This window comes from Aplidium turbinatum, chromosome 4 (genome assembly GCF_918807975.1).
Source record: "Aplidium turbinatum chromosome 4, kaAplTurb1.1, whole genome shotgun sequence".
NCBI classification, from domain to species: Eukaryota; Metazoa; Chordata; class Ascidiacea; order Aplousobranchia; family Polyclinidae; genus Aplidium; species Aplidium turbinatum.
Window position 1 is genome coordinate 14123575 of NC_137475.1, and position 17455 is coordinate 14141029.

The 17455-nt window shown below is 38.6% G+C and overlaps 1 protein-coding gene across 1 annotated transcript in view; it reads right to left on the reverse strand.

Annotated features, from left to right (window-relative positions):
* Positions 1-17455, reverse strand: part of LOC145768576 (histone-lysine N-methyltransferase EHMT2-like) — a 53683-nt gene that overhangs the window by 19549 nt on the left and 16679 nt on the right. The window contains exons 6-11 of the mRNA XM_082580101.1: positions 17388-17448; positions 7939-8047; positions 4830-4867; positions 4489-4597; positions 1865-1970; positions 1169-1254 (exon numbers count right to left, since the gene is read on the reverse strand). Of these exons, the coding sequence (XP_082436227.1) occupies positions 1169-1254; positions 1865-1970; positions 4489-4597; positions 4830-4867; positions 7939-8047; positions 17388-17448 (509 nt within the window). The remainder of the gene's footprint in view (positions 1-1168; positions 1255-1864; positions 1971-4488; positions 4598-4829; positions 4868-7938; positions 8048-17387; positions 17449-17455) is intronic.

Here is a 17455-nt window from a genome sequence, read left to right on the forward strand (position 1 = left end):
CCTGTCTGGAGCCGCAGTGCCCACTGCCATCAAATCGACACTGCCATAAACGACGCCTTGCGTATCGTGACAGGATGCCTGCGACCTACACCATCGGAAAATCTCCCTGTCCTTGCAGGCATCCAACCAGCTGAGCTTCGTCGCGAAGAAGCTATCCTGTCTCTTTCTCGTCGCACTACGATCCCCAACCACTTGCTCTACTCAAGTATCTACGAGTCTGTGAACGAGAAACCTCAGCGACTGAAATCGAGACACCCATTTGTACATGCCGCACAACTCCTGATGAAAACCGCTGAAGACCAATCCATCAGTGCGGCTACCTGGGCGGACCACCAATGGAGCTCGGAGTGGAAGAAGAACTCCTCAAGACTCCAAAGTTTCATCTCCGACACCAGCAACCACCCAACCAGAATGCATTTGCCAAGGAAGGCCTGGGTGCGGCTCAACCGCCTGCGTACTGGCGTCGGACTATTCCGCTCCAACATGCACAAATGGGGGATGGCTCCATCCGCGATTTGTGAGTGTGGCAAAGAGGAACAAACCGTAGACCACACCATCTGTAACTGCGCCATCTACCATGCGCCAAATGGTACACGTGGTCTGCGTGAACTGGATGACAAATCAATTCAATGGCTGCTTGACACCTGCCCAAACATCTAGATCGCGCCGCCGCCACTGCCCAAAGGTGGTAAAAGGCAGAGCCCCTCGACCCCTGGAGTGGCGAAGAAGGTTTCAACGAAGAAGAAGAAGAAACATTCAACGTTCTCATAAAAAATCGAAGAATATAATTAATCTGTGAATTACTTCACAATGTAGATACAAACAACCTGTTGAGCCGGACGCTACAGGTTCGCTGTGGTAGTAGAGGTTCGCACTAGCTTTTGGAACACAGTTTCCGAGTCATGTGCTATGACAAGGGAACATCAGGCTACAACAGGTCGTTTGTATCTACATTTGAGAAGTAAGCAACCATCATGCGGCTAAAAGCGAAACTCAATCTTGAAATAGAATGAACAATCTATTGCAAAAACAATTTATTGCAATCTGTGAATTGGTCAACGTCTGTCGTACAACTTGCATCTTAACTCTAGGTCTAGGTGAAAAACGATCAATACTTTCACTTGAACATAGAGAGAACAGCATTTCTGCGACAATCAGCAGTTTATACCTTTTTCTTGCGTTCTGTCAATGAAAACAATTCTTTTGTTTTTTTCTTCTTCTCAAGCAGCGACTCTAGTGACGGGGAATCGCTACCTAAAAATAAAACTAAGTTTACAATTTATTAGCAGGTATGTTCAGATATGCAATTGTGCATTGATAAATCATTTCGCTTTCTTTCGTGTGGTTTTCGTACTGTTTGTAAAAGATACATTTTGACTTGGCTTGCTTCTGGTGTGATATCTTACAAAACTTTGGAAGGAGAGTGAACCATTTAAAATAAGTTTTAAGCCTGTGATTTCATTTGTTCTTAATTTTTCATTATAAGGATCTCATCCTGAGATGGACCCTCATGATGATACCAAGCAAAACTATAGAATTCGTAGAGTCAGACTCTGCATTAAACATGTCTTACAAAACAATTTATTGTAACTAAAAATGAAACAAATGATAGGATGAAAAGTAATTAAGATACAACTAATGCAACGAAAACAATAAAATTATTTTCAAGTAAAATAATATAATGTAACACAATAGTAAAAAGAACCAATCCATCGATTGACATCTTAATGCAAACACCATATACTTTTTGATGGCTACGCTTCGCTATTTTTTAGTTATATTAAAACAATCTGCCAGCTGCTGTAGTGCCGTAACTACTAACACAACTGCGGTACAACAATAGATCATTCACCCAAAGACGTACCGGATCGCTTCCGAGAGCGGTCAGATTCATCGCTGTCTTCACTGCGCTTCCTCTTTAAGCAGGATGAGGATCCAACCTGATCCGACTGCCGCTTGGGGGGTGAAGACTGAAAAGGTTCGACATTGTAGCGGATTAATAGAGTTTTTTTTTGATTTTTCAGCACTGGAGTAATTCCTCCAAGTGAGCTTTCCAAACAACTTGTAAAAGCATGAAGTGATTTGATCTAATAATTTTCCGAAACAAAACGTTCAAAAGAACACTAGATTTTATATGAATGCACGCTTTTTCTATATAAATGATTTAGTATCGTCCTATGCTGATGATAATAATTGCAACTACCACAAGCAAATAAACACTGGACTTCTATCGAGTCTTCTAAATTTGGTTGATACACCACAGATCGATACATTGTTGTGCGACGAAATTGTATATTGAAAGGTCCCACTTGTTAAACTGGGTGGTAAGCTGGGGGCACACAAAAACATAGTCCGCTGTTTAGGGCTTGGTACTACAGATACATGTAACTGGGCAGTGTTGTATCCCCACTTTACCATTGCAGATTTAGTACGATTAACACCGGTTTAGGGTCGATTCAAGGTTTTCCTGGGGATCATAGAAAAAGCGTTCAAGTCGCGATCCTTGTCAGCACACTACACAGTAAGTAGTAGCTGCGAATTGTACTAAGCTTCTAACACAAGATTATTAACTTAAAAAATGAAAGAGAAAGGTTTATAAAAACCGAATTCATTATGATTGCATTACTCAAGTACACTGAACTGACACCTACGAAATGATCTCAATGTACATTCATTGTTATTGAACCCGTACGAAATTTTCTCTACAAAATCGGAGTGTCTAGGGAGCTGACTTCGTTGTCCCCATCTCTATGAAGATGCCTCAACGCGATGTAGAGGTGCACCCAGGCTGAAAACTAGGCTCACTCCTAGAAACTCTTGGGGCAAATAGACACACGTAAAAGTACCCAACAGCAATCTCTTTTTAGGGGAGAGCAGTGTCTGACGGGCAAGCATCATGTACGACGGGCCTCGATGAACAGAGTATCCGAAAGCCCGTTGCAACCAGTTCCCATGAAGCTGACACACAGTGGACATGGAGCAGGCCAAGAGTGTGTGCGTAGCCTTCGCGTAGTCACGACCAGTCGACCACCTTAAACAACCATACAAACGAATGGCATTTGGACCTGGACCAACCAAAGCCCAATGGTGATGATATCACAAGTAACGGCGGCAGGCTTGGTAGAGTTGGAAGCCTCCAGCACGGTCTCACACATTGGCGGTGGATCTATGATGATCGTGTCCCAATAAACAGCGGTGACATTGGGTTCCGATAGCAAGACCCGTGTCTGGGCTGGCCTATCTAGGATTTCCCGCAGCTCACCCCACATGAGGAAGCCCCTAGAAAAGGTGGGTTAAACATCGGACACCGCAATGCTCATCTGGCCAGCTTGCCGAGGCTGGCGAATTACCCACTTAGCGGTCGACCTACATATATATCTATGAATACTAAGCTTGTGAGCTACCCTTCACATTGGGTGCTTGGAATGTCTGCACACTACAAGACAAAAGCAACAATAACCGACCAGAACATCACACACGTAAACGCACGCTTCAACATTGATGTAGCAGCTATCAGCGAGACATGGTTTGCTGGAGAGGGCAGGATAAAAAATGGACCTGAATATACCATCTTTTGGAAAGAAAAGAGTACTGACGAGCCGCGCATTCATGGTGTAGGCTTTGCAATCCGTTCCCAGCTTGTAAACCACCACAATCTTGTCTCAAGTATACATAAATGATGACTATTAGAATTCCACTCACCAAGAAACGCTACCTCACTCTGACCTCAGTCTATACTCCAACACTCACATTTCAAGGTGAAGATAAGATCTCCTTTTATAACCAGCTCACGCATACTATCCTAAAAGTTCTTGATCTAGACAAACTTGTTGTGTCAGGTGACTTCAATGTCAGAGTTGGCAGGGACCATCGTATGTGAAAGGTTGTCATAGGGCATAGGCCATCATGGCATTGGGAAATGCATTGCAAACGGAGAACTTCTTTTAGGTCTTTGAGCAGAACAAAATCATAACAAACACTCTTTTCTAACTACCTCGCGGTGGTGAGACTACATGGAGGCACCCTCGTTCTCAGCAATGGCACACCTTCGACTATGTCCTTACAAAAACAAGGGACTGATAAGACGTGAAAATTACACGCTCTATGCTAGGAGCAGATTACTGCTCGACAGATCATCGCCTTCTGATATGCTGTCTGAACATTAAAATCAGTAGACCAACTAGACGCATCTCAGCAAACATTCCCCATCGCCGTATTGACTGTAGCAAGTTTCATGATCCCAACACCTTGTAATTCTTCCAAGAAGCTATTGATAAAAACCTACATGATTTAAACCTTCCACAGTTGAAGACCAATGGACGACACTCCGAGACGCAATGTCCGCTGCAGCTAAAGCAACAATTGGTTATTAGCACATGAAAAAGCAAGGCTGGTTTGATGAAAACGACCAATTCTAGTTAATTCTCTTTTGTCAGCAAGTGGAAAGAGAGACAGACAATCATTGTTGCGACACGACAGGAACAATACCTTCGGCGATTGTTCTTCTATCCTGGCGCGCAGTTGGCTTTCGATGCTGACAACTCTGTGTCGGTTCGGAATGGACTTCCTGGCACGATGGACTTTTCTTGGAGTTTCACTGTGTACAAGTTAGCTGATGATTGAGTTATATTGTATAAATTTCAACTGTTAGTTTTCTTAATATACAAGTACCGTATGTGAGATAACTCCTTTCATTAACAGTTAAACAATAAACATGTGGTGGATGGTTAGATTATTTATTATTACGGTATTCTGAATACAGACCCAGCAAAAATTTTATGAAGTCTAACAAATTGTCCCTATTTCAAAACGCAAAAAAATCGTTATACCTCGTTGGACTTGCTGACGTTGAAAGGAGGGGGTGTCCCTGTAAAAGGTTTTGAAAATTGAACGCAACAAATCAAACAAACGATGCATCTTGCAACACATAGAGCCGGCAAATTCGATACAAGTTTATTAAGAATACAATACGAAATACTCTTCCTTGCTCATCTTCTAGATGAGTTTAACGAATTATATTGGGTTCTTCACATGGAGTCAATACTTTGATAATATAGCCTTCAGAGAATTAGCGCGGTAGTCAATTTATCATTTGTCAGTATGTATCGTTTAGTTACAGTTGGGTCATTCCATGCCAAATGGGTTACACCACATGTATAGATTTTATTGAAATTTGGCATACTTGTAGAATGTAGATGTCAAAAAAAACATTAAGAATGCAAAAAATATTTTTGGAAAATTTTAACTATTAGTAGAGTTATGGTCATTAGAAAAATCACCATTTTTGCCTGTTCCACTTCAGTGATTTTGTCCAATTTCTTATTATATTTCTAATTTCTGAACCTGTGATCAAACAAAATGGCTGAAAATTGCTAGACAGACATTTTAAGACCCAAGGAATCTAAAAATGTAAATTAAAAAGAAAGTTGACAGAGAACTTCTTGATATGATTATAAAGGTTTCAATTTGCTACATGCATTTTTCGGAGGCCAAACTTTGGGGGCCTATAAAAAAATGGGTATAAAAATTAAGAACTGAAATTCACATATTTTATACTTATACCAATACTCTTTCATGTCAAATTACTATGATAAAAGCTAACTTTTCTGACTTGCAAATTTTGTACTTTTTTACACTCATTGTTCAAGATTTTTGTCTATGACAACACAATTTACATTATTGCTTGTTGATGACATCACAATTTACATATTGTTGGTTATGACAATTGTTATGTAGCTCATGAATGAATTGAATACTGGTAATGCATTTAGGTTTAGTGTTCAATTTTAGGTTGTCCTATTAGTACTACATTAGTTTTACTTTTACAATAACACAATTATTCATCATAGCAATGCGACATTGCAAAAAAATGGAGAAATTGTGCCATAAAATTCACTTTGCTAGAAGCAGTGCATTTGTGGACATTGGTGGACTTGCAGAAACAGATGAACATGTTTATTATGAACATTGACATTTCTCTGCTTCAAGCAGATAGATGGGCTTTGAACACTTGAACAGTGGGAAAAGTATATTTCCTGGTTGCAAGATCTGCCGAGCATGTTAGGAATAATACATTACTAATAGGACAACCTAAACTTGAATCACAGTTAAAAGAGTACGGTAATTAACTTTAAAAGTTACCACTAATATTACTATGGTGCATGGCCTACAACACTAAACCTAAGTGCATTATATATATACCAGTATTCAATCAAATATAGTTATTACTATCTGAAGCCTTTACAAATTGTTTCACCTAACGGATCATCAGAAGGTCTGAAAAAACATGCAACCAGTAAATAATCGATAATTCTGAAAAGATATTAAATATTACAACTGTAATTTAATCTGCCAAAAAAAACCTCTAAACCTGTACTTCCTGAGAAGATATTAAATATTACAACTGTAATTTAATCTGCAAAAAAAACCTCTAAACCTGAATTCCTGAAAAGATATTAAATATTACAACCGTAATCCAATCTGCAGAAAAAAACTTCAGAATTACTAAAGACAACCTCCATCCGCCACGACAAATTTTCAATCAATTTGTCCCAATGGAAACCAAGCAACATGATGGCAACATCTATGACATCACAAAGAAGCAAAATGCTGGTGTGATGATCGGCGCAACCTGTAGTAATCTGAACAAAATGAATAAAAATTGTTTTTAAACCTGTAAAAATTAAATGAGATTTATAACCTGTAAAAATCAAATGAAATTTAATTTTTTTCAAAATTATAACCTGTGAAAATCCCAAGGAATTGTGATGATGTAACCTGTAGTGACCTGAACAAATGAAATGAAATCTGTTTATAAACCTGTAAAAATTAAATGAGATTTATAGCCTGTAAAAATCAAATGAAATTTTTTTTAAAAACCTGTGAAAATCAAAAGGAATTTATTTTATTTTGAAGTACTTGAGTTTAAATTTGTTTCTATGACGACATTTGCCGACCAGTTCCGAACGCTTGTTCAAAAGGTGGCCACTATCAGCCTTCAGAATGGCCAGCTTTTCAGCCAAACATAGGCCACAATTGTTACGACCACCTCCACTATAAGGTCGAGCACAGCTGAGCACAATTGTGATGTCATCAACAAGCAATAATGTAAATTGTGATGTCATAGACAAAAATCTTGAACAATGAGTGTAAAAAAGTACAAAATTTGCAAGTCAGAAAATTTAGCTTTTATCATAGTAGTTATCAAAATTAACTCATATTTTTTATTTGACATGAAAGGGTATTGGTATAAGTATAAAATATGTGAATTTCAGTTCTTCATTTTTATACCCATTTTTTTATAGGCCCCCAAAGTTTGGCCTCCGAAAAATGCACGTATCAAATTGAAACCTCTATAATAATCTTATCAAGCACTTCTCTGACGACTTTTTAATCTATATTTTTGGATTCCTTGGCTCTTAAAATGTCTGTCTAGCAATTTTCAGCCATATTGTATGATCGTAGGTTAAGAAATTAGAAATATGGCAAGAAATTGGACAATCACTGAAGCGGAACAGGCAAAAATGGTGATTTTTCTAATGACCATAACTTCACCAATGTTTAAAAAATTTTTGCATTCTTAATATTTCTTTAACATCTACAAGCATGCCAAATTTCAATAAAATCTATGACATGATTGTGGTGTAATTTTTCCAAAAATTTGCTCATTTGGCATGGAATGACCCAGTTGCTTGTTTCAAATTCGCTCTTTCTGATTTACATACCCAGAGACAGCAAAATACGTTTTATTTGCATTGATGGAATCAATATAACAAATTACAATTTTACTGTCTGGGTAGTTTCACACACGTTAAGTCGTTAAGGCGACAATACTAGTGATAAAAAAAAATTCGCTTTGATATATTCTCGACGTCAAGATTCGCCGCAACCTTCACGATCGTCAGAAATGAAATGAACGATGAAGATAAAAATATTTACTTTATCTACATCAGTGCTGACATCTGTCTCCACGTGTGGTTCCTTTCGTTTTTCAACATTCATATCTTTCTCCCTTCGCTTTTCCGACGAAACCACAGGATCTTTAACACTAAACAAAAAATGAAAAGCTGTCGTGCAGTGGTACAATTTACAAAGTAGTTAACATAAAACTAATGGCATGTTCCATTGCATTGATGTTAAAACAGTGGTTGTTTAACGAACTCCTGCGACGTTCTCCTATCTTTCAGCTTTCTTTCATCAGCAACATATTGATCACGATGGATCAGTTGTGACCTCCCTTAAAAATTCCCTCCATTTTGTTTTGCCTTTCGTTTTTGGTGAAGTTCAAGCTTTTGTGGAACCTCCGCCAATATTGTAGAAGCATTAATAGAAACAACGACACAAGAGCTGCAAGTAGGGGGATAAGAACACTGAAATAAGTTTAGGGCTATCAAAACTAGACAAGGTGAGAAACGAGACTATCAGGAAAACGCAAGTTGGAAACTGAAAAGGAAGAGAAACACATCAAACTAGGAGAGAGAGTACAACAAGTAAAATAATGTGACAGCTGGAGGCCAAATAAAAGAGGGAAACCCAAACGAAAATGGAAGTTTGCATATGGGAGGGCTTAAATATCATGCGATTTATAAAAGAGGATGCCATACACAAAAAAGTGTAAAGGAAGCGAAAACATTCATGTGCTACTAAAGTTGACAAAAGATATTTGCACCACTGAACTATTTCGCGTTATAGGCCTACGCATTGGATAGTATTACGTTATCTCATAAATAATATGGTCAAAGTTAAGCTGGATGTTCCGTTCAGTGCTTTCAAAATGCTCTATGACTTGCGTTGGTTAACAAAGTTGTTGTTTTTTTCTTGTAGCCAAAAGTTTCTGGGATTCCGAAAGACCTTCGTCGAACCGCTAAAGTGACGTCACCCAATCCACGGAATGGCCCGTTTCGGCGAGTCCGATTCGGCGAGTCCGATTCGACTAGTCCGATTCGGCGAGTTCCCTATTCGGCGAGAGCCTTTTTCGGCGAGTGCCCTATTCGGCGAGTTTTTGAAATTTTTAAAAGGAAATTATCGGGTACCGTAGCCTAATTGCAATTGCCGTTTTTACATCGTTTTAACGTCGCTAAACGTTGAAATCGTGCAGAAAGGAATAAAAATAAAATGTTTGAATTATTAAATTAAAATTCGTCATGTCAGTTCAGTTATTTTTATTTTTGACCATCATATCAAAAACAATACACGTCAACATAGCAAAGGTAAAAGCGACAAAACACGAACGTTAAAACGTGCTTGAATTCGTCATGTCAGTTCAGTTATTTTTATTTTTGACCATCATATCAAAAACAATACACGTCAACATAGCAAAGGTAGAAGCGACAAAACGCGAACGTTAAAACGTGCTTGAATTCGTCATGTCAGTTCAGTTGTTTATCTTTCTGATCATGATATCAAAAACAATTCACGTCAACAACGCGAGCTGTGAGAAGAGTTTATTCTGAAATTGTCGTTCTGCTGAACGGACGTGTTTTTTTTTCTCTCTCTCTTCTCTCTGCTCTCTGGCTTCGGGCGTAATGCCAAGTGAAAAATCAAGAAAGTCTGGTACTTCTGTAAGAGAGGGCAATTCGGACAGCTCTAATCAAGACAGTTTGGATAAAATGGTTGAAAAATGCATGCCTAGAATTGAAGAATTGATAAACAAAGCAATGGAAAGACTGGTAAAAAAGCACGAAGAAGAGATTTTACCACTTAAAACTGAAATTGAGCAGCTAAAAGACAGCCAAAACTTTATATGCAACAAATATGAAGAGATGAAGAAACAATACGAGACCGTGGTTAAATCAAACAAGGTACAGGAAACAGAAATTGAAAAACTAAATACTAGTGCAAAGAAATTAGAAACCAAAACAAACGAAGAATGTATCAAATTAGATAATCTAGAACAATATGAAAGACGACAAAATCTTGAGTTTGTCGGAATACCAGTGAAGAAAAATGAAGACATTTGCAATATCGTTGTTCAACTGGCCAGCAAACTCGATGTTGAAGTAAAAGAAGATGAAATTATAGCAGCACATCGACTACAACAGAAGGATGATGCGAAACCACCTGCGGTCATTGTGCGCTTCAGCAATCGCAACGTGCGCAACCGCATCTATAAAAATCGCAAAGCTGCTCGAGACCAAGTATTCCCAATAGAAGGAATGAGAGAACTGTATATCAACGAAAATTTAACACAGCAACGAAAGAGGCTTTTCTGGCTCTGCAAACAAAAAGCAAAAAGCAAAGAATACCGATATGTTTGGACTACAAATGGACGGATATATGTGAGAAAGAGTGATGGTTTCGATTCAATTATAATTAACAAAGAAGACGATCTAAAAAAGCTGTGATGGTGGGTGTATTTGTTATTCCTCTTGTCTTTTCTTTACTTATTACTTTTACCTGTTTTTAACTGTTTTGGAAATACCACAACGGTATGCTTATGGAATTAATAGATGAAGACTTTAGTAGTAACTATCGAAATGTATGTGAAAAACACACAACCACCAGTGTCATAAAAGAATTACTTACTAACACGACGTCAGATCTAACTGTTTGTCATGTTAACATAGTGAGTCTAAATAAAAACATAGAAAAACTAGATCAACTCCTTTCTGACATTTTAAAACCAATAGATATACTCTGTTTGACTGAAACACGACTAACGACTAGCACTGAAAGTCTCGTTCGGCTTCCTGGGTACGAATTAATTAACGTGAATTCCAGCACAAAAGCAGGAGGAGCTGGTATCTACTTATCAAATAAATTAACTTTCAATAACTTAGACACTCTCCGACTTAATTTAAAAAACTGCGAAGACATCTGGGCTGAAATCTCGTTGCCTAACAATGAGTTTCTTATCGTCGGATCGATTTACCGCCATCCTTCTAGCGACATAGGCTCCTTTCAGGAAAGCTTTATTAATTTGATTAAATCATTCAAACCTAAACAGAAGTATCTGATCCTAGGTGATTTCAACATCGACTTTGGAAAGTATAAAGAAAACAATAAATTAAAATTTTACTTTGATGAAGTTACCGCTGCGGGTGCGTTACAACTAATAAACATACCAACTAGAATAACTACAACTACTAGCACAATTATTGATCACATTTACACCAACTGTTTACACGCCCATAAAATGAAACCCTTTGTAATTTCAAGTGACGTATCGGATCACTTGCCCATTATGGTCAAAACAAACTTTACGGCATCACATAAAGAGCAGTCGAGGCCATTGATTAGAAAAATCACCGCACAAAGGCTTGAAAAATATCTAGCTGATCTTGACTCTAACCTGCAAACTTCAACCGCAATAAGCAGTAATAGTATTGAATGGCTTATTGCTAAAATGATCTTCTTAACAAACCTACATTTTCCTAAAGTTAAACAAACACGTAAACAACATTCCTCATCAGGTAAACCTTGGATTTCTAATCGTATCTTGAAGCTTATCAAAAAACAAAATAAACTTTTTCGAAAATTTCTCAAAAATAAGGATCCCACAATACACAATGAATATAAGCAATTTCGTAACAAACTAACTCGCATAAAAACCAAAGCGAAAAAGGCTTATTACAAAGAAATATTCAAATTAGGTAGAAGTTCCTCAGATACTTGGAAGACTATCAACAAGATAATACGTAAACAAAACAAAACTAATGAATTACCATCCAAAATCTCGCTTAACAATCACACAACTACAGAAAAACCAGAAGAAATCTGCGAGGAAATGAATAACTATTTTGTGAATATTGGTCATAAACTAGCCAAAGGTAAACAAATAAGCACAAATTACAGAAATACTTTAAAAAATGGACGGTCTAGCCCTGTTACTTCCGTCAGCCTGCAACCAACAGATAATAACGAAGTAATAAATATAATTGATGACCTCAAGCATAACAAGTCCCCAGGATACGACGACATTCCCTTGACCATTATAAAGAGCTCCAAGTTCTTAATAGCTCCTTATCTTACCCGAGTCTTTAATAACTGTATGATTAGTGGACACTATCCTGAAGCTTTGAAAATAGCCAAAGTCATACCTATCTATAAATCAGGCTCCAAGCAGGAACCTCAGAATTACAGACCGATATCGATTTTATCGCCTTTCAACAAAATATTTGAGACAATCATTCACAAACGCTTGGCTAATTTCTGGGACAAATATAAACTCTTCTCCCCTTTGCAATTTGGATTTCGCAAAAACTACTCAACCAATTTAGCAATTACTCACTTCCATGAAGATATCATAAATGAACTAAACAACAATCACATTGTGTGCTCAGTATTTATAGATCTCAAAAAAGCATTTGATACAGTTAATCACGAAATCTTAATCGACAAGTTGAATCATTATGGCGTAAGGGGAAACGTTAAAAACCTTATTCATTCCTATCTAACCAATAGGCAGCAATATGTACATGGCGGGGAAATCAACTCTTCTCGCTCAAATATTACTATTGGAGTTCCTCAGGGCAGTGTACTTGGCCCCTTTTTGTTTTCAGTTTACATAAACGATCTTCCCGATGCAACTAATTTGAAAACTCTACTCTATGCTGATGACACAGTTCTCTATTTGGCTCAAAAACCTACCAGCAACCTCCAACCGATAATGAATAAAGAATTATGTAAACTCTACACTTGGCTTGATAACAATCAGTTGACACTCAACTTGAGTAAAACTAACTACATACTCTTTAACAATAAAAAGACTACACTCTCCGATATGCAAATAAAATTAAATGATACAATAATTAAAGAAGTTGACCACACGCGCTACTTAGGAATCACAATAGATAACAAACTCAACTGGAATAAACACATTGATAGCCTCTCCAAAAAACTATCCTCTTCTTCAGGCGTACTCAGCAAACTTAGAAAATTCACTACTAGAAAAGTTCTAATCAATATTTATTATAGCATTGTACACTCGCACCTACAATATGGAATTATCAACTGGGGATGCGCACCCACAAAATACTTGAATAGAATTCAGGTTAGACAAAATAAGATAATTAAAATCGTTACAGGAGCATTTGAAATGAAAACTAAATTACTGCCACTCTATCAAGAAAATAAAATACTAACTGTTAATTCTACTTATAAACTAGAAATAAGCAAATTTATGTACAAATTTTATAATAATAAACTACCGGAAAACTTCAAAACTTTCTTTACACATGTATCATCTATTCATTCGTATAACACCCGACGTTCAAGTTCCAATTCACTTTATACTAAACTGGCAAATATCCAATTATTTCAAAAAAGTTTAAAATGCATGGGAATCAAGGTATGGGACAATTTACCTCAAAATATGAAAAAAAACATGAACAAAGGCTTCAAATATTTCAGTAAAATGTGCAAAATACACTTCTTCAATAATCAAGAGCTATAAAAACGACATCCACTACCTGACTATGTTAATTGTTATTATTGTTTGTAGTATCTGTATTTGTTTTGTTTTTTCTGTTCTTCCTTCCTTCTTCTTTTTTGTGTCAATTTGCAACAATATTATCAACGCAATACTTTCTTTTGTGTAACTATTTGAATGAGAGAGTGCAGACTCGACGACCTCCTACGCCTTCAGGGCTACGGTCTTTCGCACTCTCTCATTGGATGCACTCTGTCAGTTTTTGTTTTATGTGTGTTTCGGCGTTTCGCATCCAAACAAAAATAAAATGACCATCCATCCATCCAACATAGCAAAGGTGTAGAAAAAGGTAAAAGCGACAAAACGCGAACGTTAAAACGTGCTTGTGACCGAAGTAAGTTATTGAGTTGAAAGAAATTTGGCAAGGTTGTATCACCTTCAGAAAAATTTAAGATATGAAGGAAAAATAAAACATAGAATATGTTACAAAAAAAATAATGTTTATATATGTCTATAAGTTAGTACTTTTGAATAGTTAAAATCATAGGCGCCTAACTATTTTTTTGGCCGTGGGGGCGAAAGCGTGTTTCATCAGCAGCAACGTAAATTCAGCGAAATGTCACGCAGATGGATGACGTAATTATGTCGCCACACTAGGATTGCTTTTATTGCCACACTCGGAGTTATCGCTACGTTCGACCTACCGTTAGTTATTATAAACAAAGCTCGACCAAAACACATGCTATGCGTCTGCGTTGGCTAGCGGTTGACGGACTGCGATTCTTTAAGCTAAGCGCAACATAAAGTTTAGCAACAAACTAGATTTATTAGCATGAAACAAGAGACGAAAAGGTTTACTAAAAGGTATACTGTAAATGGAATGAAAATTACTAACTTGATCATATGCTTGAAAATATACCTGTTGAAAGCAAAATCATTCATGTTTACAGCAATTCAACAGCACGTCACCTTTAATAAATTTAAAAGTTGCTGACATCCGTAAACAGCCCTTGAAAAATAGTTACAGAGAGACGTTTGATTAAGTTTTTGACTTGACATTGCTCCCTTTTCACTACAATATCGCAACTTATGGCTGAGGCTGACCAGCTTTCAAGTTTCAATTCGCTGTAATACGCCCGTTTTCGTGTTGCAGATGAAACAAAAGATGCGCATATTCCCCGCCTTTGAGCGGGTGTCTGCGGATTGAAGTGCGGATCTGCGGATTGAAGTCACTGCGCAAAAAACTATCTACACGCGTCGCACTTTTGAGGCGATTGGCGGGTTCCGGCTGGGGAGCTGGTGCTAAAACTCTTCGTACAGCTACCCTAGCCCTTGTTCATTCCACCGCTGAGTACTGCGCGCCGGTCTGGTGTCGTAGTTCTCACACCCACCAGATTGATACCGCCATTAACGACGCACTGCGTACTGTGACTGGATGCCTGCGTCCCACTCCAACGGACTGCCTACCCATCCTAGCAGGCATCCAACCCGCTGAGCTACGCCGTAAAGGAGCCACGATTTCTCTCGCTCGCCGCGCTTTGGACCCCGACCATCTCCTCCATGCAACACTCAAGAGACCACCACCTATAAAGCAGCGCTTGAAATCAAGACGCCCCTTTGTGCCTGCCGCACAACAACTCCTTAAGAACGCAGAAGAACTTAGTTTAAGTGCGGCACACTGGACGAACCACATGTGGAACACGGAGTGGCAAAATCACACCTCCACGCTCCGTGACTTCATACCCAACGCCGATCCCCGTCCACCAGGGATGTCCCTCGCAAGGCTTGCGTGGGTCAGGCTTAACCGCCTGCGAACTGGCGTCGGCCGCTTTCGTTCGGACATGCACAAATGGGGCCTGGCTCCTTCATCAGAATGCGAGTGTGGTGCCACGGAACAGACCGCAGACCATGTCATCCACCACTGCCTAACCCACCGGCCTCCACACGGTGCGCATGGTCTGAGAATCCTGGACGACGAGACTGCCGAGTGGCTGAAGATTTCCTGCCCTCCAATCTAGCCTGGAAAGATCGCTCATACGCCATCATCATCATCGGGTTTCTATGGCAACGGACGTGTGTGCGCCATGCAGTTTGCGCGAGTCCGTTGTTGTATTGATTATGCCGCTTGTGCGACTGTGGGCAGTGCGGTTTGTACCAGCCCTTGTTACGTTGGTTAGTGGTAACCTCGGGCCGAGACTTCAAGTTCATTTTCACAGCAACCGATTCACTGCCGCGACAATTCTCTGCAGAGGTTTCAACTTTTCAAAGCGACAGCGAGGCTGTTTGCAAGCGCATTAAGTTAAACGCACGCTGCGTCAACGTAGCAAATTATGTTGTTTTTGGGTGCATTCAACATCTGATGACATTGAATCGACGCTAAATGGTAGATTTTTGCTATGTCACAGGCAGCAAAATCAGTCATTTTTACATTGATTCAACGTCTGCAGACGTTAAATCAACGTAAAAGTGATAGATTTTTTTTGTCTGGAGTGGGATTGTAGCATCGCTACTCGTTCTAGTGATTATTTACTGCGAAGCTGTTGCGGTTTGCATTTAAAAATGTTTTCCTGCTGCCGATCGCTAGTTCATCTATTGTTTTATGTATCAATGCAGCATAAAAAGTTGCTCCCACGCGGAAATGTGCGTGGGGGCCTGGCCCCCACGGCTTAGGCGCCTATGGGTAAAATGATTAGTTTGGATCAACAAATGTGTGACCTACACTCTTACAGCTTAGATTGAAAGGAAATTATCGGGTAGGCTACCGTAGCCTAGTTATCCCGACCAGCAAAAATTTGTTCCAAGAACCCAGTTAGCCTAACAGTTCATTTTTACATTGTAGTAACAGAATGAAAAGGCTAACCAAATGTGTGGCCTATCGTTTTAACGTCGCTAAACGTTGAAATCGTGTAGAAAAGGGTGCTTTTGCTGACTAGGATACTTTAAAACTGAGAAACATTCACAGAAGCCCTACGATACGTTGCATTTTTAAGATAATGTATTCAGACGTTGATTCAATGTACAAATGAAATGTTATGCTAAATGGGTTCTTGGAACAAATCGTAGGGCTTCTGTGAATGTTTCTCAGTTTCAAAGTATCCTAGTCAGCAAAAGCTCCCTTTTCTACACGATTTCAACGTTTAGCGACGTTAACACGATAGGCCACACATTTGTTTAGCCTTTTCATTCTGTTACTACAATGTAAAAATGAACTGTGTTCTTGGAACAATTTTTTGCTGGTTGGGATAACTAGGCTACGGTACCCGATAATTTCCTTTCAATCCAAGCTGTAGGCCTCACATTTGTTGGTCCAAACTAATCATTTTAACTATTCAAAAGTACTAACTTAGTTATAGACATAAACATGATCTATTTTTTTTTTTGTAACATTTTCTTTGTTTTATTTTTCCTTCATATCTTAATTTTTTCTGAAAGTGTTGCGACCGTGCCAAATTTCTTTCAACTGAATAACTTACTTCGGTCACAAGCACGTTTTAACGTTCGTGTTTTGTCGCTTTTACCTTTTTCTACACCTTTGCTATGTTGACGTGTATTGTTTTTGATATCATGATCAGAAAGAAAAACAACTGAACTGACATGACGAATTTAAGCACGTTTTAACGTTCGCGTTTTGTCGCTTCTACCTTTGCTATGTTGACGTGTATTGTTTTTCATATGATGGTCAGAAATAAAAACAACTGAACTGACATGACGAATTTTAATTTAATAGTTCAAACATTTTATTTTTATTCCTTTCTGCACGATTTCAACGTTTAGCGACGTTAAAACGATGTAAAAACGGCAATTATAATTAGGCTACGTACCCGATAATTTCCTTTCAAAAATTTCAAAAACTCGCCGAATAGGGCACTCGCCGAAAAGGGCTCTCGCCGAATAGGGAACTCGCCGAATCGGACTAGTCGAATCGGACTCGCCGAATCGGACTCGCCGAATAGTAGCAGACCCCCCAATCCAAGTTTATACTGGTAAAACACCAATGCACATTGCACAATAAACCTACCGTTCAATGGATGGTTTCTTGGAAGCTTTTCGTAATGGAAGATTTCTTGAACTTTTTTCTCCTGAAGA